The sequence below is a fragment of the Lates calcarifer genome, linkage group LG8 (assembly GCF_001640805.2).
Source record: "Lates calcarifer isolate ASB-BC8 linkage group LG8, TLL_Latcal_v3, whole genome shotgun sequence".
In the NCBI taxonomy this organism is placed as follows: domain Eukaryota; kingdom Metazoa; phylum Chordata; class Actinopteri; family Centropomidae; genus Lates; species Lates calcarifer.
Genome location: NC_066840.1, coordinates 5625904 through 5653456, shown reverse-complemented (window position 1 = coordinate 5653456; position 27553 = coordinate 5625904). Strand labels below are relative to the sequence as shown.

At 40.5% G+C, this 27553-nt stretch overlaps 1 protein-coding gene across 1 annotated transcript in view; it reads left to right on the top strand.

The window, feature by feature from the left end:
• tenm1 (teneurin transmembrane protein 1) overlaps positions 1 to 27553 on the top strand; it is a 161143-nt gene that overhangs the window by 90074 nt on the left and 43516 nt on the right. Inside the window, 13 exon segments of the mRNA XM_051072179.1 lie at positions 2819 to 2920; positions 5652 to 5846; positions 8086 to 8286; positions 10114 to 10299; positions 10456 to 10485; positions 10666 to 10812; positions 15849 to 16083; positions 17314 to 17433; positions 17520 to 17781; positions 20323 to 20608; positions 25322 to 25465; positions 26189 to 26441; positions 27213 to 27233. Of these exon segments, the coding sequence (XP_050928136.1) occupies positions 2819 to 2920; positions 5652 to 5846; positions 8086 to 8286; positions 10114 to 10299; positions 10456 to 10485; positions 10666 to 10812; positions 15849 to 16083; positions 17314 to 17433; positions 17520 to 17781; positions 20323 to 20608; positions 25322 to 25465; positions 26189 to 26441; positions 27213 to 27233 (2182 nt within the window).

The following is a 27553-nucleotide window of genomic DNA, read 5'->3' as shown; positions in this document are numbered from 1 at the left end:
TAAAATCAATTCAGTGTAGAGTATGACAAGAAGGAAAATATGAGAACCTGAGGAAAATGAAAACAATACATGAGCTGATGCTGATGTACTGAAATATGCTTGTTTTCACAGAAACAGGGACATACTGTATATAAAACATGTCCTGGTGTTTAAAGATGCTTGAAAGAGTAATGAAGAATGTGATTACATGAGACAGGAAACGCTGTCATGGACAATCACAATAATCATCAGCTTGATAAAGGTAAAAAGAAGAAAGAAGTGAGTTGTGACAGAACAGTCAAAGCCACCTGGGTTTGGTCAGCTGGTAACTGACCTGTATCAGTCGGAAGACATTATGTTGTTCTGTCATCCATTCACACGCGGTCCCTCTCTCTCACACACACAGTCACAGACAGCATTCAGTTACATCTTAACTTGGTGCTGCTGCTGAGTAGGACAGAAAATTGTTGGCACAAATGCTGATATATATACTGTAATATATGCTGATATGTGTATACAGCACACTCTACAGTAATTTCTCAGTGATTTTGACTATCATGCATAAATGGGTCACATATAAATGTTGGGAAAAAAAGAATGAAAAGGTGAGAGAGCATCTGCTGATTTACAAACAGAGATTGAGATTGAATTTTCAAACATATTTTGTCCATCCTGTTGCGAAAAAATAGTAGCAGATTCCGATAAGTACATTTTATTTCCTCCTCCACTGTTACTGACATTTACCTGTGATCCACAAAAGCTCTGCCATAATGATTTCTGCCATTTTGCCACCTCCACTTCAGCCTCATCTTCTTTAATTCTATTCAGCCTGTGTCCAGGCACAGAGTGGTGCTTCCTGCAGTTCTATTAATTATGCATAATTGCTGTACTTCACCTGTCATCACACGTCCTCTCAAATATTATATTTTTCTACACAACTGCCAACAAAGTATGAGAAAAAGTTTCTTGTAGATATCTGGAACTTTTAACAAAATAGATAATAAACAAAAAAAGGTGGTTAGCTAGCGGCTGGATACTTCTAGTTAGCTGAGCAGCCATTTCATTTTTTCATCAATTCATAAAGCCCAAGGGTCATAAAGCATGGCTGGAACTTTACGGGCTCATAAAGTACAATTGGAATGCTTATTTGACCAATCAGATCACTTGGCTGGAAGCACCCATTTTATAATAGCATTTAACTGCAATAACTTATGGCATGAGTGATTTCTAACTGGAAAGGGTTTAGTCAGTGGAAAGAACCGAGTGGGTGTCTCACGGATGCCCACACACGTGCACACACCCATACATACATTTGCACACACGCACACACACGCACACTCACGCACACTCACTATACTGTAACAAATAAAGACAGAGCTCGTCATACATTACCTGTTAATTGCCTGGAGATTTTTATAGTTGAGACATTGACCTGAAAGATACAGAGCTTATATCACTGTTACAACCCTGTGAGCTTTCTGATGGATCACTCGTCTCCTCTGGATTAAAAGCAACTCTGTGACCTTGCAGATGAGTTTTTGTTCATTGCATGTGTCAGGTGCCAGATACAATATTGAAGTTTGTGTATGCGAGGCGTTTCAAGAGTGAGACAGAGACACATATGGGGAAAGGTTTGTGAGTTCTCCTGACTGTGTGGGAGAAAAGATGATTGCCACTCCTTCTCTCCATCAGTGTGACGATGACAGGTGATGGAGGTGAAAATGACTTTGGTTTCTGTAGTGATGCGCTGCTGTGGAGGATAACGCTGTGCTGCTGGCTACTGGCAGGGCCTGTCTCATTAGCATGTGTCACACGCGCCTCAAGGCGGGTGTCACATAATAACTTTGCGTGCATGTGTTTGTAAATGTGTGTGTGCGCGCGTGTGCGCGAGCCATGCCACTGAAGGATTTGTCATCTCTGCTCCCTGAACAGAGTGAGCCAGGGGACTGCAGTGGTTTGACTCTGGAGCTGATGCCCGTTCAGAGGAGCTGAGCAGGACAGCACAGGGTCAAATAAAGGATGACATCCTTGACACCCATTTTAATTACTCTATCTAGCTTAGATAGAGCTCGCCTGGCACAAGACAACCAGCAGCACAGTTCAGATCCCCATGTCTGCCAGGCTCTGGGTACCTCTCCACCAGAATCTCGAGTATAGCTGACAGAGCTCAGCAGGCTTATATAATGCTCTAAAAGCTTAAAAGTGCTCTTCCTCTTTATCTGTCTTTGCCATACTGTTTGTACCCAGAGAATGAGATCTGACATGATGGACACCAGTAAAAGGAAGGCAGCTAATTGAAGTCAGATGAAGGAATATGATGAAATGCATATAGCCTACAGATGGATATGATGAAACACACACATCCAGATGAGACAAAGTGCTAGTAGGAACAAGCATCACATTGATCTTCGCCATGCCAAAAGTCTAGCTACTTTAGCGACAGAGTATTACCCATTCTCCACTAACTTGTGTTCTCACAATGTCAAATTTTATGTTGTTCAATCTCGTTCCAAACTGCACCCTTGTAAACAGTTTGTTGATTAAGCCTTGATGTTTGTAAATTTGCGTGCAGTGTGTTTCCAACCTGTAATGCAGTATAATGTGCTTAGTGCTACTGAGTGTAAGTGAGTGCTTGGCCATTCCCCAGAGAGTGATAGCAGCTGGATCAGACTAATCTAATACAGCCCCTGTGTCTGGGGAGCCATCCATTGCTTATCAGATCTCTCATTCAATAACAGAGAGCTATGCCAGCTTATGGAGTTACATGTGGAATATTTTCAAGTTTGTTTTTTTCCCCTGCCTCTTTATGTCTGATTTGTGAATGTGTGTGGTTGTGCAGACTCAATGGACGGTTGCTCCACAGACTGTAATGGAAATGGAGAATGTGTGGCGGGACACTGCCACTGCTTCGCTGGATTCTTGGGTCCGGACTGTGCCAAAGGTGAGAAATATAGGCCGACTCTGTCTAAAATGGCCCACAGTCACATAGTTACTTTTTTTGAAAGGTTCACTAACTTTTTAAAACAACTGGGAACTGTAGGCTTTAGCAAACAGTAGTCAAACAGGAGTAAAAAAAAGTGTGCTTGCAGGGGACTGTTTACAGCCATGGATTATTACACTTTTGGTACACTAGTGGATATTTACAACACAGGACTTTGTACCATAGATTCAAAAAAAGACCTTTCCTGTTTTCTGTCCTCCTCCTATTTTAATTTCCAGTAGACACTGTTTTCTGTTAATGAAAACTGAACACTACCTCCATGTTAACCGGGGGTCTTAACAAATTCAGCATAATGTATATTTCCCCAGCACCAATTCTATCAGTACACCAAAATAGTCATATGCAGTGGCCCAGAAAGTATTCAGACCCCTTCACTTTTGCACGCTTCATTGTGTGGTTTTGATTGCATTTTAAATCAACATAATTACCATTTTTGCCCATCACTCTACACTCAGTAATCCATAAAGGCAAAGTGGGAAAGTGTTTTTAAATTCAAAAACTGACATTTTTTATATACAGAAGTATTCAGACCCTTTGCTGTGACGCTCCAAGTTGTGGTCAGGTGCATCCTCTTTCCTGTAATTATCCTTGAGATAATTAGTCCACCTGTGTCAAACTGAATTGATTGGACATAGTTTAGAAAAGCACACACCGATGTATTTAAGATCCCACAATTCACGCTGCATGTCCAGAGAAAAACCAAGACATGAAGTCCAAGGAACTCTCTGTAGACCTCTGTAATAAATTGTGGTGTGGCATAATTCAGGGCAAGGGTATAAAACCTTTTTCTAAAGCTTTGAGTCTTCCCGGCAGTGGCTTGTGAAATAAATATTTAGAAGATGTTTGGAACCTCCATGACTCTTCCTAGAGTTGGCTGTCAGGCTAAACTGAGCAAGAAGGGGATGAGTAAGGAAGGTCACCAAGAACCCAATGGTCACTCTGACAGAGCCTCAGAAGTCCTTTACAGAGATGGAAGAACCTGCTGGAAACCTAGCCGTCTCAGCAGCATTATGCAATTAGGCCTTTATGGTAGTGTGGACAGACAGAAGCCACTTTGAGTGAAAGGTACGTGACAGCCTGCTTGGAGTTTGTTTAATAGCATGTGTAAGACTCTGAGAGCATGAGGGAAAAGATTCTCTGGTCAAAAACTCCAGTCACTGTGTCTGGCAGATACCAGGTACTGCTCATCACCTGGCTAATACCATTCCTATGGTAGGGCCTTCTACAAAGTACTGAATTTAGACTGAACATAAGAGATTAGAGTTTAGGATTTTTATTAAATTTGCAAAAAATTATAAAAAGGTGTTTATTTTATTTGGTTATTGAGAGAACATGACAGGTTTATCTATTTAGAATTAAATCCACAACAAAAGTAAAAAGGTATGAATATCTTCTGAAGCCACTGGATACCTCTGTTATGTTCTTAGTTTCTTTTTGTCAGCAGAGGTACAATTACCATTTTCAATTATTTCCAATCGCTTCCATTTTGCAAGTTTTGTTAAACGACAGTCAATAAAACTCTTCACTTCCTGCAGGGTTGTTTAACATTAAAAGCCTTCCAGTGGCTCAATGGGTACCCCCTGTCATTTCTGCTGCACTTCTAAAGTGAAACATCTGAGCTTGAAAATTAGCAACCTCCCCCACTTCCACTTCAGTCTCTCTTTCCCGTTGGTTTCTATCTGCCACTCTTCCTCCTCCTTGCTCTCTTCCTCTGCCGGTTTCTCTCTCACTCTCTCTCCTTCTGTCCTTCTTTGTAAAACGATTGTACTTGCATCTGTCTCATTGTGTAAAAACAGGTGATATGATATCCCATCCTATGATTTATTTACGCTCATCATTTATTCATATGTTCAACTCATCTTTGCTCATTTTCTCGCATTGTAATATTCACTGTTTGAAAAGTTAGACAGCAAGTTTTGGCAAAAGTGGTAAAAACTGAAGTGTGAATTTATTACTGCGGGGTACAGAGTGTTAGATTTAACAAAGGATCAGACAAACACATAACACATGCCCACACACATGAACGCACTGGGCCTTCACTGCAAATCATCCCAGAAAAAAAGACATTGGTCCTGGATCATTTTTCTAATCCGTTTGAAGTCTGGAGCTGCCATACCTCCTCCAATTGCAATGGCGAGGGGGGGTGGTGGGGTGTAACTGTCAGTGCATCATCAGACACTCACTGACTTTATTCTACCTGGCTGTCATTACATTAGCCACACGGCTCTCCATCTCTGCATGGAGAGAGCTCTGCTTTCCACCCTCATTCTATAAACCCCTAATGCTCTCTTTCCTAATCTTCAGTTTTCACGATTGTTTTCACGGCCTGTTCAGAGCGAGTGAGGTGACGTTGGGGGGATTTTCTACAATTCCTGGGTTGCCGTGGTAGCCAGGCTCAGGTGGTGCTTGAGTAAATTGAAACAGCGTGAGGGATAAGCGGGAGAGTGTGTATGTATGTGCGTGTGTGTGTGAGGGAGAGAGAAAGAGAGGGAGACAGAGGCTGCTTGAGGATTTGCTGAATCCGCGCTCTAGCTGAGATAAGAGAGCGTAGCCCCACTCACGGTAGGTTACTGCGGTCTCCCAGCTAATATACTGCAGCACTGTGTATGTGTGTATTTGCGTGTGTGTGCTACTGAATATATGGGTGTAATCTGTGTTTGTCATGTTGCAGATTCATGCCCCGTATTGTGCAGTGGCAACGGTGTGTATGAGAAAGGAAGGTGTGTGTGCCTGGCAGGATGGAAGGGGGCAGAGTGTAATGTGGAGGAAGGTCAGTGTATCGACCCCACCTGCTCCAACCATGGCTCCTGCATCCAGGGAATCTGCATATGCAGTCCTGCCTACAAGGGGGTTAACTGTGAACAAGGTAAGAAGTTTTACAGTAGAGACACACCCCTTAGAATGACACATCTGCACACTAGAAATTACACTCACACACATTTAAATGAATGGCTTTGCTATTTTTAATGTGTAATTTGACAGTTGACAGTCAATTTCCATTTAAATTGCTCAAAATTACAAATAGTTGGCTATACTAAATACAAAATCAAGGATTTGCCTCAAGGAACTTAACAGTCTGTGTAACAACCTCTATCCTTAGACCATCAGTTTGGATAAGGAAAAACGCTTTAAAAATATATATATATTTTGTATCATTGTTTTGGTTTTCAGCCAACAAATCCACCCACATTCCAGCTGTAGCAGGCAGCTGTTTTCAGCCCACTCAACAGGAAATGGCAGGCAGACACAGTTAGAGACAAGCTGGTGAACATAGTGGAGCATTTAGCAGCAAAAGAGCCACATATTTCCCTCAGGAGTTGGTGGAGACCAAAACAAAGTTAAAAGGGAGAGGAATTTGTACTCATCATTTGTCAGGTTGCCAGAAACATGCCTCATTATGGATGCTGATAATATTACTGCATGTCTGTTGGATGTATAAATATGCATTGTGTGCTAACATGTTAGCTATAACTCATTTATTAAGTGATAATATGTCAGTGTTGTCTGTTCTGCTTGTTCAGTTGCTCCCCAAGTGTCCAGTAATCAACAAATGCAGCCTTAATAATGAATTTTAACTTTGATAAGATGCATACAAATAACTTTCCTCTCTCCTTCTCCGTTTCATAATTCTCTGGTGCCAGTGTCAAAAAAATCATATGCACTGGTAGAATGTGCAGAACATTCACTTTTAAGAGATAGCAGCAGATGCCAACAAGGATAAATGCCCATAAATACAACTTGAAAGTTGATTTTAAAAAAACAACAACAACAACAACAACAAAAAACAGGCTCCTTATAACAGTTCATACCTCAGAATCATTTCACATCAAATTTTGATTTTGTCTGCAGTATCTAAAGCAGACAAGGTTATAGTACAGACAAGAACTGCTTGTAGCCAATACAGCATGACTTTTCATGGTGAAAATTCACCAAAAAATAAACAAATGTAGGCTGGAAAAAACAGAGCTCTGGCAGTGCACAGCTAATTCACTGACTCCAAGGCAACATTATCCTTTCTGTTAACATCACCCAAACACAAGAAAAAAGTAAATAGAATGACAAATCTGTTTTAAAAAATGCTTTCTTTTCTCCTTTAAATCAGTACATTTTGTTTGTGCCAGTACTAAAGCACAGAATGTCAACATGGTTCTGTTATGAAATTGTAATTTTTAAATTGCATCAAACTTCCCCATAAAAGCTGTCCTAGAACATGTATACTGTACCACCACCCAATTGCCAAATGATGGCATTTCTAAGCAACTTAATTTATCCTGAATAAAGGACCCCCCCCCTCCCCACCCCACTCAAAAAAAAACAAAAAAAAAAAACAAATCCTTTCATGTATTAATTGTGTATTTGTCACATACTGTATATACTATTTGGCAAGACATAAATCTGTAAATATTGTGAGTGATAACCAAGCCTAATGGTCTATGGTTCATATGACAACAGTATAATTTTTTTTTTCCCCTGTCATATCATCTACTTGCAGCTGTCCACTGTAAAACCACCCAATAAATTAGCAAAAACAAACAAAGCCATGATATTTAAAACAATTATGATTTTACACTTGAACATAACCTGATGGCACAACTGGCCTAAAGACTGACCTGCTGTTGCCTCCAGTATGCAGGCCTGTGGAGACTGAATCAGGTGTTTGACCTTGAGCAGCGGAGCTGAGCTGAGCTGAACTGTCCTGAGCTTTGGCTCGGCGCTCAGAGCTGTAATTACACACACTAACACAGCGTAGCGCAGACCACCAACACACACACACACACACACACACACACACACACACACACACACACACACACACACACAAACCAACCCATTTCACCCCTTATCAAAGCCTCAGTTCTAAGTGTCCTATGAAGTGTAATGTTGTGGAACAGATACAGGGATTGTAGCTAGGGTGGTTAACTCCTGGATGGGATGCAAAGAACACTGCTTTCATACTCGGTGAACTGATGATTATAATGAGACAGGCGCCCTCCCCCCAGTGTCCACCCACCCACCCTGGCACTCCCTCCCACCCCACCCTCTCACTCCCTCCCCTCACCTCTGACTCATTTTTGCTTCTCCTCTCATCCTCCCTCTCTCCGCAGTGGACTGTGTAGACCCTCAGTGCGGCGGGCACGGTGTATGTGTGCGTGGGGAGTGTGTGTGCTCGGCAGGCTGGGCAGGAGTGAGCTGTGATGACCCGCTGCCAGCCTGTCAGGAGCAATGTTCAGGACATGGCACCTATCTCCCTGAGTCAGACACCTGCACCTGCCAGCCCAACTGGACAGGACCAGACTGCTACACTGGTAAGACCTGAGGATTATTGTTCACATGGAGAAAAAACACTGAAAATTGCAACTGCACATCACTGGTTTGCCAGTGTTCTTGTAGCACGCATGGTCTTGCCAGATACTATTTTCTGGGGATTTGATAGACATGAGAGAGAAATATGGATTGGAGCCACTCTGTGAAATGGGTCTGTGTGTGTGTATGTTTTTGCACTCTCTTCATGCTGGTCGTAAATGAGATTTCCCCTCATGACTCTCTGACGACCGAACACTGAAGCGCCCCCCCCCACCTCCTTGCACTAGCACATACCTTACTGTGCATTTACACTGTGACACACATGCTCATGCACACATATATTCCCTTCAGCTAAATGAAGAAGAGGAGGCAGGCAAGAAAAAAACCCTTTACTCTCACTTTGCTGTAACGCCTTGCAGCGACTGCTACTCTGAAGAACATTCAGCTTTGCATTTTAAAGCTTGCTGATGTTTACTGAATCCCTGTTTACCTGAACGCTAAGTATTACTTAGTTGTTAGATATAGTTCTAACAGATTTCTTACATCTACAGCTACTTAAGCTTTTTGTTCACTTCCACCTACTTTAAATGGCAGCAATTACACATTAATTATAAAAAAAACACAGTGAGTTAGCCACTGTAGTAGACAATTAAAGAGTGCATACTGTAGTGCCTAAAATATAAAGTGCAGCACTCTGCAGTACACAGTGAGAAAAGTGTCCTTGTCCTTGCAGTGTAAGCTGACAGAGAGGAAAATAGCCATTATAAGACCGTCTTTCCTCTGTTTCCACCACCCTAACTGAAAGCTGTTTTTGGGAACGATCCGCTTTACCATGCACACCATTGATTTGAAAGCAGTTGGCATTAGCTCCCACTCTCAGGAGTATGCATGCCTTATTACAGTGATATAGCCTATGATAATGATAGACCGTGGCTGAATATCTGAGATATGAGCGGCCTCTCTCCACCTGCCGGGCTTTTAATCAAAAGGACCCAGCAATTCTACATCCTGGTCTTGTTGAAGCATAGCTAAGCTAATGTAATTCTAATAGAGAGCTGAAAAACTCTCCAACTTTAATCCACTTTTTCCTCCCTCTCCATGCTATGTATATTTAAATTGAAATAACTTTTTTACTGCAGCTGGATAAGTAGTCTTTGTGTGCCTCCAGCACTTTGCTCTCTTTACTGATGGATGAGGCTTTGCTTCTGCACAGAGAGAGAGAGAAAGAGAGAGAGTTAGATGGTGAGGAGTGCACAGAAAAGGAAATAGACAAAAAGAGGAGCAAAGAATTTTAAAGGGATGTTGCAAAAGAGAGAGGGGGAAGGAAAAAGATACATAAAAGAGAAAGCTGACAGAGACAAAGATGGAAAGATGAAGAAAAAGAAAGGGTATTAACATACTCACCAAATCTGATCAAAATGTCAGAAAAGAATAATAGAGCTGAATTGGAGTCCCTGTAGTTTAAATATGCGGTGCAAATACGAATCATTTGGCTGTTATTATGAGTCTATTCACTCTTCTCCTCCTTCAGGGAGCTCAGCTATTAGAGGTGGGAAGATTGTGTATTGTGAGAGAGTAGACTTTTTAGTCTCTGAGGTTATCCTCTTCTATTGCTTGTTTTTTTTCTCTCACCTATATCCGATGGCTCACCCGCAATTCTGAATTTTTTAACTTTTTTCTCCTCTCTCCATGTCCCCTGTGCCTCTTTTTACCTTTTCTTGTCTTCCAACGCTCAATTCCTCCATCTGTTCCCCTCCCTCTCATTCTCTCTTCCTCTCACACTTAACACGCTTTTTTCTCACGTATATCCCTGCCCACCTGTTTGGCAGAGCTGTGCCCGGTGCCATGTGGCAGCCACGGTGTTTGCTCAGAGGGCCAGTGCCGGTGTGAGGAGGGTTGGATTGGTGCTGCGTGCGACCAGAGAGCATGCCATCCTCGCTGTGAAGAACACGGCCAGTGCCACGACGGGACCTGCATCTGCCAACCAGGCTGGGAGGGAGAACACTGTAACATTGGTGAGCTGTGTGTTAGTGCATGTGGGAGTGTTTAATTATTCCTTGTGATATTTTGATTAGTATGATTAATGGGATAAAAAAAGGTGTGACTGTTTTTGGAATAATTTCCATTTACAATTGCTTTCTCTTACCCAATTCTCACTTTTTTCTCCACAGTTACTCATGATTTGGACGTTGTAGTGAAAGGTAATTTATCTTTATTTAGGATTGAAATTTTATATTGTGCTCTACCAGCATGCTTACAAATGCCAAAAATGTGTGTGTGTGTGTGTGTGTGTGTGTGTGTGTGTGTGTGTGTGTGTGTGTGTTTCCTTTGTGTGTGTGTGTATGTGCGTGCACATGTGCATCTGGGACACACCTTTTCAGACGGCTGCCCAGGGTTGTGCAGTGGGCACGGGCGCTGTACCCTGGAGCAGAGCGGCTGGCGTTGCGTCTGCCAGGCTGGATGGAGTGGGCCTGGATGCAGCGTTGTCATGGAAACTGACTGCAGTGATGGAACAGACAACGACGGAGGTGACATTCTAACATCATCTATCATTTTCTGTCTCTTTTTCTCTTTCTTACCTCTTTCACTTGTGTCTTTCTGGCAGATTGTCCATTCCATTCCATTACCTTTCCTCCTGTTTCCCCTGCTGAAAAATCTGCCTCATTGTTCCTCCCCCTTCATCCCTCTGTGTTGTCCCAGTCCCGCTGAGACTCCTGTAGAGTCCTGCTGGTCATTATTGTATTGAATATGTATTTGTGTGTGTGTGTGGGAGTGTGTGTGTGCATATGTGTGAGTGTCTATGTCGGTTTTTGTCACAGCTAAATGTCTAATATGCATACCACCTGCTAGGATAAAAGGCACTCAGAGAAATTTTCAAAAGTTTAAATACAGCAAACCATGCAGAATAGACTTCTGCTTCTTTGGTTATGAGGTGTTTGGTGACAAGTGAGGTGTGTGTTGCTCAGCCTCGTAGCCGTGTTTTTCTATCCTCAGGTGAAGAGACAAGAAAGGAACATTTCTGCAGTAGCAGGGGCTCTGCTCATTACAACCATTTCTTCCTCAGTCCCATCTACATCACTTCTCCAATACATAAGTAGTTTTAGAAATATAGTTCAATATTACATTGCTTTCAACTGTGCCCATTCAGTTTGAAACTCCATCAAATATCCATTATGGACATGCCTGTTAAGCCGGTGCTATAATCCATCACTGTAAACAAGGTAGTGTCGCTTTCGTTTGGTAGAAAAGCTTCTTTGTATGTTTTTTTTCTGTGCAGTGTTTCCTCTGAATTATGAGCATCACCGTTTCACATGGTCCATTAATATTCACGTTGAAACATAACCACTGCAACTAGTGCTTCCTAAACTGAGCGCAGCTGACTGCGGCTAGTATGAAACTATGCACAGTGATGTCATCATTTAGTGATTCAACATAGACTATAGCAGCTGGTCAGATTACTTAACATAAGCAGCATATAGCAACAAGATAGACCTACCTTCCTCTCCTAAGAGAAAGGCTTTTACTCAGCTAACTGAACTAATGTAGATACTTAAAGTACAAGAAATGAATTAAACAAAGTGAACATTTCTGAATGGTGAAGTGATTGTTACAAGCCAAACTAAATTGTTACTAGTTAATCCTGTTAGGCTTTGCATTATCACCATTTCGTACACTGCCGTAACACATGCACATTTTGCATTAATTACTCAGGTTTGGCATGTAATTATACAGATAGTAAGATAGCGAACCAAATTACTGATGTTTCATTGCACCTTTGGTGAAGCTCGGCACCCCATGTCATCAGGATATAAATGAAACCGTTTCAGCAAGTTTGTGAATGTTTGTGCACATAAAATAAAAATTTGTGCCTGAACTATTTTTGAGAAATTAAACATAATTAGGCCTATTATATCACCACCTCATTAATTTCACAAAATGGTGCAAGTACAAATTTTTATTTTGCTTGCACAAAAGATGCACAAGCAAATGAAAATGGTTTCATTAACCAAGATAAAATGGGTGCCAACTTCAGCGAGATACAAACTTAGACTAAACCTGTGCAACTTTGTCCTAATAAGTATAATACTACTTATTAGTCAAATTATATTTAAATGTTCATAGGAGGCTGAAAAACTGGTTCATTAAGTTTATATGATATGTTTGTATGTATGTTCAATACAAGTAATTTTCTGTGTTCAGGCATTTCATTCTTTAGCATTTATCACTACAGCTGCTCAAGCATCAAAAGCTCCTGATAAATTAATACACATGACAAGGTGAACATGAACAACAATCTAAGGTCGTTCTAAGTGATTCCTCCTCCGACACGCAAAACACACGTCAGGCATCTCACACTTTACTACAGCACCGCTGCTGAAAAGTCCTAGGGGGAAACGCTGGTTTGTGTCGTTCCACATTTTGTGATGAGTGGCGTTTGAGTCAGTGCGCAAAGCAGCAGGAAACCTCAAACACATACATTGTTTTTTTTGTAGTCACTTTTTCAGTTTGTGCTTGGTGCTGATAGCTGAAATGTAACCTTTTTTTCCTGCACATTGTTTACCAAAGATGCGTGACTGACTGAGCCAACACTTCAGAAAGCCAGTGTAGACAGCTGCTCAAAACATGAATTACAGGCCCCTACTCTGGATTATAACCTCAGAGCCATGCAATAAAAAATGTCTTGTGGACTATAAAATAGGGGCTGAATAAAGGGAACGAGTGTGGCCTGCCAACAGTGTAGGCAATGATGGTTATGTTTCTGTATAGTATGAATGGATTATGTTCTGTCATATTGTTCTGAATATTTTTTGTTACTAATATGTGTTTCATCTGTGGTGTTTAAGGAATAAATACTAATAGTAATGATAAGGATAATAATAATAATCATTATAATAGTAAAAGGATTGTCACACTGTGCACATAATAAATGTACATATTGTATATGAGTGTCATTAACTGTTAATTCAGTCACAACTTAAACTAATTGAAGCCTTTCTCATTTTGCCTCCTTTTAAAGGGGTATTCCACTGATTTCACATTTTGAAGTCAATTTTCTGGCCATTGGGTACTTCACTCAGTCTGTGAAAATATAATGTTGTTTTTTCTTTATTTGATATTTTCACAGTACACTCAACAATAAAGAGGCAAGTCTGGTCACATCCAGTATGAATGGAAATATCAAAGGCAAACAGCAACAATGTAAAAAACAAAACAAAACAACAATAATGTCAAACTCATACACATAGTTTATGTAAAACAGAACACTCAAATATTAAAAAGGAGCCATAGCTGAATATAGTTCCTACAGCTACAGAGGACCACTCAAATTTACACCTCTGTTGCCACATTCATCACATTACTTGAATCTGAAATCTAGAATAAATGGACCCCAAATGTTTTCAACAAGTGATTGCTATAAGTGATCTTCTCCAGAGGTGGAGTAATCCAATTAATCAAGTTACAGACTGTAGACGTTCAAATGCATAGTTTGACAGAATTATGCTTATTTGATTTCTTATGTTGATTTCTTGAGTTAGATGAGAAGATTGATACTATTCTTATAGCTGTGTGTTCAGTATAACAGTCATTGACATCTTAGAGTGGGACTACAGGAAGTCACTGCACTGAGCCAAGAAATAATCTATATGCAACCCTCTTTAAAAGCACTCATTGTTTTTTCTAGATTAACAGCATACAGCATGTTGTTAGTGAGAATTAGAGGTGCTGGCAGGTAGATTTTGTTACCTTTGGACAGAGCCAAGCTTGCTGTGTCTTTCTGCTAAGTTGTGGTAACTGGCTGCTGGCTGTAGCCTTATACTGAATGGACAGATATGAGAAGGGTATCAATCCTATCATCTAACCCTCGGTAAGAGACTATTGTATTCTTCCAAAATGTCAGATTATTCCTTTAGCAGGCATGGAAGAGCTTACAGAAAGGTGCTTCTCAGTTTTATTATGGGAACTGTATAGTAAGCCCATATTGGGATAAAGGTAAAGATGTCTCTGCAGCTTTGAAAGTGAATCTGTCTCTTATGAGTCACCCATCATTACAGAAATGTTATACTAAAACACTGGACTAGTGCTTTAATATATATGTGTTGATTTGATTTGCTGTTTTTTTCTTACCCTATGAGCAGGTTAAGTAGAGGTTGAGGGTGTGAGTGGGTGGATGAAGGGATGGGCATGCTATATATGGCACTATATGCAAAATGGGAATTCAGTGTACTGTATAGCTTTAAAGTGTATGGTGTTATAATGCCATATGAATATTGATGAACTTTCTCAAGTGTACTGTGGGTATCAAACTGTTGAGTTTAGGTATGATTATGCTACAGAAAGACTCACTAACAAAGCCTTATGGAGACCATTCACACTTCTCTTATCTTTCCATCCTTCCACGTCTGTGCACAGCTTTTCAAATACCATAATTTTCTACCACACAACTCAGCCATCTCCCTTAATTGGCAGATACACTGTAGGCTCTCACAGTCTTCTCACAGCAATCTTTTTGTCTCTGAAGATAGACAGAGATGGAAAGATGGTATCACGTAATCAGAGAATAAAGAGGAACTTTGAAGAGAGAGTTTCAATTATTCTGCATGGATAGGAGAGAGGAGTACATGTATTGTTCTTCCTCTTGAAAAAGCATTACTTATTCCACACATTAGGAGGCGAAATCAATCATCATGCACATACATATTTATATGTATTACATATGTTCAAAATCTACATTCCTACTGCACTTCTCTGTGTTATCTTTAACAGCCATAATAAGCTACAGATTTGTGTATTCTTTTAACAGTGACAGTGGTATTAGAAATTCAATTAACAGTGCACTTTCAGTTGAAGTTGAAGTAGTGAATCTTATGGAAATCAACCATTGTAGTATTGTACCTTTGTAGGAGGAGGTTATAATAGAATATTGTTGGCCTTTAGCTCTCTGCTCTGTGGTCAGATGCATTTAAATGTCAGCAGTGTTTCCTGCCTTTTTAGAAACAGGCTTGAAATAGGAAACACAAATGCCAGCCGGGCTCCTATTACCTGCTGCCTTGGTTTGTGTTCGCTGCCCATTGTTTACGCCGGACTTTTATGGATCACATTCAAATAATGCTGGTGATTCAGGTCTGATTTATAGCAATAGATGCTATAATTGTACACTGATGGCCCCTAATGAATCTCATTTGATTGATACTCGTGATTATGATGATACATGTGCAGTTCATTGTTGTAGATTAGATCACTCTAGTAGAGTTTCTCACTTGCCAACAGTGCAAAAATTATTTTTTGGCAGTTCTGAGGTTTTATGGTGCCTTCATCCTGTTTTTCCTCTGCCCATATATACAGCTTCTTGGCCTTTAAAATAGAAATGTGTTCTCAGCACCTTACTCACTTAAATCTATTAGATCCTTTATTGACTATGCATAATAAAAATTTAATGTCTTATCTATGTTAACTGTGTAATTTCAAGTATCCTCTAAGCAGTTGCTCACATAATATTGTGTGTGAATGTGTTTTTTTTTCTTTTTTAACTATTTTATTTAATAAACATTTAACTCCATTTCAGATGGCCTGATAGATTGTGTAGACCCTGACTGCTGCGAGCAGCTGAGCTGTGGCTCTGACGCCCTGTGTCACGGCTCTGCTGATCCCTTTGCCCTGCTGCAGCAGAGCCCGCTGACCCCCACCACACCCCCCTCGCCCATCAGTGCACACACACACAGCTTCTACCGGCGCATACGCTTCCTCCTTGGCAAGGCAGCCACACACACTCTCCCTGGAGATGTGCCCTTTGATACCAGGTATGTGCTTGTTTACTCTTTGTGTGCCTGAGTCTGAATACCTTCATGTGTTTGCTTTGTGTGTCTGTGTCCTTGAGTTGTCCTACTGCACTGTATGTTCAAAGATGTAAATGGTCAATAATGAAGTAAATGCATCTGTAGTAATGGATTTAATTGTCCATTGCCCGTTATTTCTTTAATGAGAGTGTGTGTTTGCATGTGAATGAGGCTTTCCATGTGTTCACATGCCTGTGCACACATGTTAGTGATCAATGTTCCCCCTGGAGATTAGCAGTCACACAGCAGTGAATTGTCGTCCGGTATCAGTGTCAGACTACAACTGCAGAGTATTTGTTTGTTACATATTCATGCTTAATGTGTCATTCACTTACACCAGTGGTGAAGGTGTCACCATAAATTTTTCAGTGGCCTCTCACTGCCATCTAACAGAGGAAATGCATCTTGCTGGCATGATGATGACCTAGAAAGTTCAGTTTGGAAAACAAGAAGTGATGCCTCTCTGAAGAAATGACAAAGTGCATTTTTTCCCCAGTTCACTTGTGAAATAAACAGATAAATTAATTATGTGGCCGTTTTTTCAGAGGGGAAATCGATGGCAGCTCTCAGGATAGGAGTAACAAACGGGGCAACGCAGCCACCCGGAGAAACCTCACTATCCTTCATTTATCCCTCTTCTGGAGTAACAGATAGGCTCGATCAGTGAACCTGTGTGTGTGTGCAACATGTGTGTCTGTGTAAATCTGTCTTCATTTGACCAGTTCAGCAATTATTCCAGGTTTAAGCAGTGTATTTCACACTATACCTACAAAATCAAGTTGAATATTTCAAAATAGCAGAGATGTGACTGATAGTTTAAGGGCTTGGTAAAGAACAACACAGCTCTTTTGCTGCAGGTACTACTGTCACTGTAATATAAACAGGATGTAGAAGTTTTGTTTTTAATATGACAGGGTGTTGAAAGGTTTTACTGTGGGTGAAGCTATATTTATGGTCCCTGTATCCTGGCAATCTCCGGCAGATTTCTCTGTGCTAAAGAAAGGAATTGTACTGAGCAAAATAAATGCAGTCGCTTTTTCTTCACGCACAAGGTCGTTTGGCTAGCGCATCACAATATGCCTTTCTCTTCAAACAGTGATTATGTTCTCCATCACTGTAAACCTGTCATCTCTCTCTCTCTTTGTGTATGTTTTTCTCTCGCTCTCTCCCTGCTTCCTGTCTTTGTTTTGTCAGTCGGGTAGCGGTGATTCGAGGTAGCGTCGTGCTGCAGGATGGCTCTCCCCTGGTTGGAGTCAACATCACCTTCCCACAGCATCCAGAGTATGGTTACACTATTAGCAGGCAGGATGGGAGGTACAGACACAAACACAAAATGCACATTTGTTTGTTTTTCCAGTCTTCCTCCAGGCTTACTGTGCGTTACTCTCATTTAACTGTAGTTTTGACTTGGTGACCTTGGGCGCGATGTCTATGACGTTGATGTTCCAGCGCCCACCCTTCCTCCCACAAACACGCACAATCTGGACGCCAAACAACAATTTCCTAGTTCTGGAACAGGTGACCATGTCCAGGGAGGAAGCTCAACCTCCTAAGTGTGACATCAGGAGTGTTTTGAGCCCCTACCCGCTGGTCCTGCCGTACCCTCTGCCCAGATACACAGGAGCATGTGCAGAGAAGGGACCAGCTGTACCTGAGCTACAGGTACTATCCATTTTTCCTTGCAGCTGTGTTACACTGGTGCTTTGAGCTAAAAGCTAAAATTAGTATGGTAAATATAATGACATTCTGTAACGTGCTAGTGTTAAGCAGGTCTGATGTATACCATATTCACCTTAGTTTAGCATGTTGGCATGCTAACATTTGTTAGTTTCGGACTAAACACAAAGTACAGCTGAGGCGGACAGGAATTGCACTGAAACAATACATGGATTATAAACTACTGTAATATCTACTTTGACAATCATTCAGTTGTTTGTTACCATTTTAACCAGCTTCTCCAATGTGAGTATTTGTTGTGTTTAATATCATTGTTAACAGAATTTCTATGGGTTTTGGACTGCAGATTGACCAAACAAGACATTGCTCTTTGGACTTAAGTGTATTGTGATGGACATTTTATAGACTTAAAGCTACATTATATAAGTTCTGTAAATCATGAGCTAGGAATAGACTCTAAAGCAGACCACTCATCTCCTCCTATTCTTCCCTCTTCCTCTTCCACCCAGTCCTTCACCTACATTGGTATGTTCACTGTCTCAGCGAATGCAGGAATCTCAGGTCAGCTAGCACGTGAGTCAGCCTTAGCAACGTCTTCTAGCAGCTAGCTTGAGGCCTCAGTGCGAGAGCAGTAGAAGACCAGGAGCATGTTCATGTATTGATTGACAGCCATGAGCGCTCACCCCTTACTTTGGCCTCCTCTGATTGGGTAGAAGGGCGAGGCTCCCTCAGAAACTTTAGAGAGGAGTATCTCTGCACTGCTGCCAGGCTCTGTAATAAGTCTGGGTCACAGAAACCTTTGACAGTACCTCTCCACATTGAGATATGTTTTGGAGCATGTAACAACTAAAACAGCAGGGAAAAAAGTTACATACTGTATCTTTAACTATTTATTTATGGTAAAGATAATCGCCTGATAAATCAATCATCAAAATATTTGTTAGTTGCAGCCATAGATGGAAATGTCATTAGTCTTAACAGGCATTTGGTCATAAGCCAAAGTGCTGGACAAATAAAAGCACAAGCATGGCTAAAAACCTGCATAAAATGTAACAATACACTGTTTAATGTGTACAGATGTCAGTAAAAAGGACGCTCAGGTTCAATTTGTAACAGCTCAGCAACAAACCAACCTGGTCTCACAGGACTGTGCAAATTTAGCTCAGTTCATATTTGCATGATGCAAATATGAGCTGAGCTCAAAAATGAGCAAAATGCAAATTTGTGCTCCATCCTTATACTTCCCCACCACAAAAGCAAATTAGGTGTCTCGGAGTCAGGTGTGGAGGTCAGACTGGTGATTACATATTTACCCTCCAATTTTTTTTCCCAGTGACCACACTGATCTTATATCAGTTCCAACTAAAATTCTTGGTACACAGAAAGTTGTTTTCTTGTTACCTGGATACCTGATAGACTGCAGAAAATGTCATATCCAATATGTGCTATGGTCACACTGTCCTATTGTGGCAGAGGAAAGTAATACTTTTTATTTGTACGTGTTATTCATCCCCACAACACATCATGTGTACTTCAGAGTTCAGCCTCATTTTACAAAATCAGATGACTGGAATGAACAGATCGTTAAAAAGAGGGAACATTTTATCCTTATGACAAATAACACCTCAGAAAAAACGGGCAGCAAGCAAATAAATGGAAAGAACAGTACTTAGCCTTAAGACTTTTGATGAAAATGTCTCATCGTCTAATAGATTATTTGATTTAAGCTAATCACTGACTGAAATGGCATCAGATGTTAGTGGATGAATAAATGTTTCCTCCAGCGGTTTCTTAACTGTTTATGAAAGATGAGCATAGCATTTTATTTGCTGATCTGTAAGGTATATTATGTGTTAACACTTTTTCACCTTATCTTTACAAGAAAACCCTCATGGAACAGACAGATATTATCATTCAGACTTGACTTCTTTCATCAGAGTACAGCTGAAACTAACAATTGTGGTTATTATCAGTTAATCTGTGGTTCATTTTCTTGATTAACAGGTTAATCAAATGTGAGGAAAACAGTAAAATGCCTGCTATGATTTACCAAAGCCCAAAGTGATGTTTTCATATTGCTGTTTTTTGGGTTTATTTTTACCAATGGTTCAAAACCCTAAAAATATTCAATATAAATACAGTCAGATCTGACAAAGAAAAGCAGCAGATGATCACAAGTTTTTTTGCTTTAAAACAATAAAACAGATCAACAGATTATTATAAGTGCCTTTTTAGCCTACTTTATTCATTGTGTAATTGTTGCACCTATGCATGCATGTAAATTATTTTTTAACAAGTAAAAGAAAAAGTTATTATTATCATTGTTATAATTGCAAAATGCTTAACACATACTATATGTGGTGTACTTACTGCACCTTATTGCGCAAGCTATTTCTTGCTGTACCTGTCAATAGCACTGATTATGTTAACTCATTATACAAATGCAGTATAATGATTAAACACCTTGCTTTTTTAAATTACTCTCTCCTGTATTTCTGACTCTGCTCTCCATCTTGTTCTCCCCAGGCAGTGCAGGAAGAAGTTTCAATCCCAGGTGACTTTGTGAAGCTGAACTATTTGAGCACCCGTGCTGCAGGCTACCTCTCTCTGCTGCGAATCCTCCTCACACCTCCCTCCCCTTCGTCCCCCGTCTCCCCACTGGGCGGTCTGTCCAAGGTGCATGTCCGTGCGTCAGTCCAGGGAAGGTTGTATCAGCGTTGGTATCCTGCTGGGCCTGGCCTGGTCCACAGGCTGGTGTGGAACAAGACTGATGTTTATGGCCAGGAAGTCTGGGGCCTTACTCATGCAACTGGTAAGAAGGATACAGCAGGTCTCATTCACAAACATGTTCCTCTTTCTGTCTTAAATAAAAGAAAACACAAAAACATCTGGGCCGTCCTGGTGCTCTGCTGGCCATGTAATTGCAACACCCATGGTTCGACTTTGGCTAAGGACATTTGTTCTCTCCCTCCCCCCATTTCCTGTTATCTCTCTACTGTCCCAGCGGAATAAAGGCAAATATCCCAGAAAAAATAAGAACACTAAGAAAACATCTGGGTCATGAAAAGTGTGCAAACGACTGATTTGTTCTTACCCACATGAATTATAAATGAACATAAATTCGATGCAGAGAGGCAATCTGTTAAAAAAGCACAAACATCCAAATAATCTTGGATACATTAAGGACAGCAGCAGCCCTCTGGGCCATGTGGAAACCATCATACCTGTGGAAACATAAGAGCAAAGTAAGACCATTGATGATAATGATACAGATGCTATACAACTCCTGTTGCAAATGCAATAATGCCATCAATTCATACCGGCGCAATAATAACAAATAATAATAATGATAAAAGCTACCACTTCACAAGCCAACCTGAAGCCAACCACAAGCCAATTTCACAACCTGAAATAAAATGTTTTGATCAACTATGTCAAATCCAAGAGCAGAAATATTATTGTTATCTCCAGTAACTCTTTGGGCTTTGAGCAACTGCTTTGCAGAAAAGCCTGATTGACTGAATAATTGAATGATTGACCATTCAGTAGGTAATCAACCAATTGTTAATGGACAGTGTCCCACTGAGAAAGCAAAGATTGGAGATTGCCTGATGAAAAAATAATTATTGCAGTACCTGGGGTTAGTTTCTCAAATAGCAGTTTAACAACAGCAGATTTACCAGAATGCAAGCGTTCACCATAGCTAAAATTAGTCAGGAAATTAAACATGTGATAAATGTGGTGGGATGTAGATGGAGTGAACAGGCGAACAGTGAACTGATTTTATATCATTTTTCCAAGACCATCAGGACTGACAGTAGAGAAGACTAGAGTTGTATTGAGAGGGAGGAATGGCAGGATGGATGGCTCTGCAAATATACTGTGGAGTAACTTGCAGTAAAGATATCGTCTGCAGTGGCAGGGAGATGCTGTACCACGTCAGGACAGTTTTGACAGAACTGGCTCTATGGAGACAAGTGTGTGCATATGCTAAATACAAATCTGTGCATGGGAAGTTCTCATGGATGTGGCCCATTTTCTCTTTTCTCCCACCCGTGGAAAAAAATGATATACTGGATACTGTTACTGTTAATGCACTTTTGGTTCATTATGGCATAAACAGCCAAGGTGCCATAAAAGCTTAAACCTTTGAACTTTTTATTGGTAATTTGAGAGATAATGTTTCCACTATCTTGAGTTCATCACTTTTCTTTGTGGATGGTTGTAGACAAACACTGCAGCTGTGAGAGAGAGCTTTCCATAAGCACAGAGATATTGCCAGCATACCAGAAGCTTTGTCCACTTGAGTGTATGGTCTCATACACAGATTGCATCTCTCCATCCCTAGGCCTTCTCCTGATCCATCCCCTCCTCTCCTTATCTGCTAGAGCTGCATTTCATCTGCTCCAGCTCTCTCACCTTTCCTCAACTCAAATGGTCCTGTTTTCTTATTTACCGTGCTTTGCTAAGCCACCTCCCTCCCTGCCCCCCACCCCCACCCCTCCAAGTTCCTCCACCCTCATAGTGTTTCCTGTGTTTCTGTCCTCTCCTGAACTCTCTTTTCATTTCTTCCCTGCTTGTTATTTTCTCCATTCTCTCTGATCTCCCCTGTTACCTCTCTCCTGTCTTCCTCTGCCCTCCCTTGTTCTCTCTTCTCTACCCATGTTTTCCCCTGATCCTTCCCTCTCTATAGTTCTTGGTGCTTTGTTGGCACAATGGCACAGACACTCACACATGCACCAACATGTGTGTGTGTACACACACACACACACACACACTCCATGCGCTCGCACATAGCCAGAGAAAGGGAGATCATGCTCTGTTTGCTGGGGCGAACACATTGCCTGAGGCTTCAGCAGAGGGGAATGAAAGCTTTCACCTGTGAGATATTGAGTGTGCATTCATGTAGTATGGTGTGCATGCGCATTGTTTGTGGGAGAGTGTGTATACGTGCGCTGATGTGTGTGTCATTTCTTGTAATATAGCTACAGTAATATTCGGTTGTGAAGCAATTCTCAAAACACTGACACTTTCCCTTTGAGATTCCTTTGCCCCTTTTGTCCTGGAAAAGCCTTGTTCCTCAAATAAAGTCAGTTTTATTGTAGAATTTAAAAAGAAACAGGACAATGTCCCTATTGACGGCAGTTTATTTATGGTACCTTTTGATGCATTTTCATAAGGATGGATTGGTTTCCAGGTCATGAAACAGGCTCTTCAAGGGGGGTGCAATGTGAATTTAAAGGTCAGAAGTTACACAATAGTAATGTTATATTTTAAAATATGCTTTTATTTTAGGAAAGTGTTTTTTGTATAACATCTGTCTATCCAAGCATTACTTCAATATGAATTTAAACTCAGTGACTCTCAGTTCTGTTTCTGTCCTTCAAAAACACAAGATCACAGGCCTATCAGGGCTTAAGACACATAAAATTGAAACAAATGAGCCTTTTGAATAAACTTAAAAGATAGTTCCTGGACTAAGAACTTTTATCCAACACTAGAAGGTTTCTTTTTCTCTGTCAGAATCCCCAGTGTCCCAAATTACCCATTATTTTCCCTCACCAATCACTTTATCGATTGTACCCATTGAGTTGGAGATTTAAGTTGGCCCTATGTGCCTGCTGAGAGTTTCTCTTCGTGTTAAAGGGAATCTCCTGAGTTTGTGCATAATGAGAGCGTCCCTACTTACGTATTCCACCATCTCTACTGTTCTTTATGCTGACTTTGCTCCCCAGTTTCCCTTGAGTGCCCATCACTTCACAGGCATGCTGGTTTACAAAGAAGCAAGTTAGACAGATCAGTGCCAACAGTGACTGACAGCGACAACTATTCTTCTACAGCTTTTGTGTCAAACTTGTCAAGCTCCTCTTACTGTACAGTATATCATTATCTTCATTTAAGCAGTGTTATATCATTTTTAATGTTAGTTAACTGTATTGAACTCCTGCTACTTAATTTATTCCGTATGTTAAAGAGTGTTTTTGCATTCCACAAATTTAACTTGAAAACAGAAGTGGGCAAAATATTCAAAACATCTTACTTCAGGAAAGATACAACATTTTCTTACTTTTAGGTTAACTCTGCTTCAGTGGAAAGTTACTTTTAATGAAAGCATTGCCCACCAGGCACTCACAGCAATCTAAAAATGTGCATATGATATGAATAAATGTTTTACTTTAAGCTGCACTAATCAATAGTTTTATAAAAACAAATGATGAAACTACTGACAAAGTTAGCGACTAGCTTGTGAACATAGCATTTAGCTGCTAAACAGAAAGATATTTTGTAAGCAAGTGGAGGGTGAATATTGGACTTAAATAACATGTCTAGAAACACAACACAACACAACTGGATTAATGATAATGTTGCTTAGTGTCTGTTGGATGTAAGGAACTGTTTGATAACCACTTCATGAAGTGATAACACATTAGTGTCATGTTAGCAGCTTATTCCACTGCCCCCAGTTAGCCAAAAAATTAATTAATGCACCTTTAAATAAAAACTTCATTACAGCTCTTCCTTCAAAATTTCATCAAAGTTTAAGTACAGAAGTACTATCAGCAGAATATGAAAACATTGTTCATTATATTAATTTCTGAGTTGAATATTACTTAGTTATTATGTTATTAGATTTTACATTATTGGGTTATTATTGCAGTATTTTAGTGTTGTGACTGATTTAAGCAGAACTCATTTTGAGTACTCTGTATACTGGTGTTGGGTTGTCCCATCTATAGTATCACATCATGGAGTACCTTATATGCTGATAATATGTAATTAACTACAGCTGTCAACTGAATGCAGTGGAGTAAAAATAGAAAGTAGCATGATTTAAGATATTCTAATCCCTTGCTTCTAATTGCCCTTTGGCACAGTACTTGAGTGAATGTACTCTGGATGTAGGCTGATGACTTTGTCTATACATTTGTTTCTGCATGTATGTGTGATCATGTGTTGCAGAACGATATGTATGTTAAACCTGTTTGTGTGTTGACATGTTTCCGAGTCTCCTACGGCTTTGTCACCTGCTGCCTTTAAACATATTCCAAGTCTGAAGTGGTAAATTACTGTTGAAACATATTTAATCCTGCCAAGCCGAAAAAAGCTGTTGATAGTTGTTAGTTGTAGTGGGATGCTGCACAGCGTATCATTACAACTAAGAGGCCAAGCAGCTAATTCTAGGGCTCCTTCATGAAGACGGGCTCCTCCTGATTACGCCTCCACTTCTCACTGATCTCTCTCAAACACAGACACTGATGAGGTCTCGCTACAGGCTTTTCATCTGTTCCACCACTCAATACAATATAGTTTTGAGAGTGATGCGAAGTGTGTGTGTCTGTCTGTACGTGTGTATTTGTCTGTGTGTGTGTGTACGTGTGTGCGTGTATGTGTAAAGTCGAGTTGTCAAGTTCTGCACAAATGCCACCATACATACTGTAGTGTTAGACACAACAGGGCTTCAGCACATAGCTATTACTGTACATAACATCAAGCCCTCTTATGTGCATATGAATTTGTGTTTCAGTATCTGTTGGCTATGAGTATGAGTCATGCCCTGGTGTTATCCAGTGGGAGAGGAGGACTGCTCTGATGCAAGGATTTGAACTGGTCCCTTCGAACCTGGGAGGCTGGTCACTAGACAAACACCATGCCCTCAACATACGCAGTGGTGAGTTCTCATAAACACAAAATATACTTGTGTATTGTTTTTGTATGTGTTTTGTTTGTTTGTGTTTTTGGAACAAGGAGGCTTGCTGCCACACTTGCCCTTCAAATGCAAAATGAGCTATATGTCACACACAGTGTATACCAGCTGAATAAGGATCAGAATGTTCAGTAGTACATCATACCACTCACATGTCAATGAAAAAAATATAAACTCCCAAGAAGTATTTCAATTGTGGACCTAGATAGCAAAGATTCAAGGTGGTGACAAGGCGATGTCATACTATCAGCAAACCCAACTCAATATATACCAGTTAAAAAATGAAAAAAAAGTTTCCAATCATAAGTACCTCTCTACAATATTAAAGATTCCTTACTAAATATACAACAGTCAAATTGTATGGGGAAAGATATTAACATTGGTAGTCATTTTTATTAAGACTTTGATTGACAGCGGCCAAACAGCCCATCATTAACATATCACATTGAGTTTCAAATATTGCTAAGTCCTGCAGAGAAGTGCATGACATCACCTTTTTCCATATGACTCCCACCCCCCTGAAAAGCAGTGAGAGGAGCCCAGATGAAACAACAAATGGTGACAGTCTGTTATATGAAATAATCAAAACTGCTCTAACTTTGGAAGAAAATTATGTGTTCATGTGAGACCCCATCACTCACAGTAATAACGGCCTTTAAGGAATTTACTGCCTTCCCCTCTCCCCAGGAATCCTTCACAAGGGAAATGGGGAAAACGTCTTCCTCTCCCAGCAGCCTCCTGTCATCAGTACTGTAATGGGGAATGGTTTCTACCGGAGCGTCCCCTGTGGTCCGAGCTGCAGCGGTGCAGCCCGGGACATGATGCTGTTTGCCCCTGTGGCACTTGCCAGTGGCCCTGATGGCTCTCTCTATGTGGGGGATTTCAACTTCATCCGCAGGGTTCATCCCGATGGTTATACCAGAACCATACTTGAACTCAAGTGAGAATCCTGATCTTGTTGGGTATGCATGTGATAAAACTAGTCTGATCTCGGTAGGGATCTCCCACAGTGGGAAGCAGTGGGATTTTGAGCATTGGATTGACTTGAGCACAATTAAAACAAAATTAGCTGGGCTGATATGGGTTAGTGTGGCATTATCTCTGGTTGGCATCTGCGGTTGTGATCTTTTTGATCTTGACAGAACACACTCTGAAGTTTGTCTTCATGCGAAAGCCTAGCGTGTGAGGTTTCAGACATCACAGACTCTAATCTACCTCTTTAGGATGTGAGAGAAGCTGAAAGTCTTCGCTGTGAAACAAAGATATTTTTTTTCTGTGGATTATGACGATGATATCTCCAACTGCGCTGCAGGCACTACATTCTCTATTTTTGTACTTTCTCAACCGTAGAATCTCGATGGGATTGCACAGTCATTTGTCCTGTAAAGTGTTCTTCTTATGTAACTTTACTCTCTCATTCTCTGTTATTATTGTATCTCTGACTAATATTCCTGGTTCAGACAGAGGTTTCATAATGTCTGTATTTGATACTTCTCTGTCCTCTGGGAGGAAATACCAAAAAGCTTCCTGTTTAGATTGATGTTTAATGTAAAACAATACACTCATCTAAATCAACCCTAATCTCACTTTATGAGAAGAGAATTGACTCATTGTAGCCTATGAAATTCTAAGTGACTCTCGTTAGAATCATAAATGATTGTTTTTACCTTCTCTTCTCTCTCCTAAATGTTCCTTTATGGCTTTTTACCAGGAACCGGGACACCAGACACAGGTGAGAATTGGTGATTAACACCTCCTTTATATATCCTGACACAAAACACACATACTCACAAAGAACATGTGTCAAGAGAAAAGACAGGACATGTTGCAAAATGTCTCACAGCACTTTATCTTGGTTTGTTTGCTGCAAATTGCTTTGACCTGACTTCCCCTCTTCCAACAAAAACACACATGTACACACAAACCACACCCAAAATCTGCATATACTCAGGTTGCAGTCAGATCTATCAAATCCTCATTTAAATTTCACCAGGCGATATTAAATTTGTAGATTGGAAATCGGCCAAAATGTCAAGGATTTCCTGTTTTAGA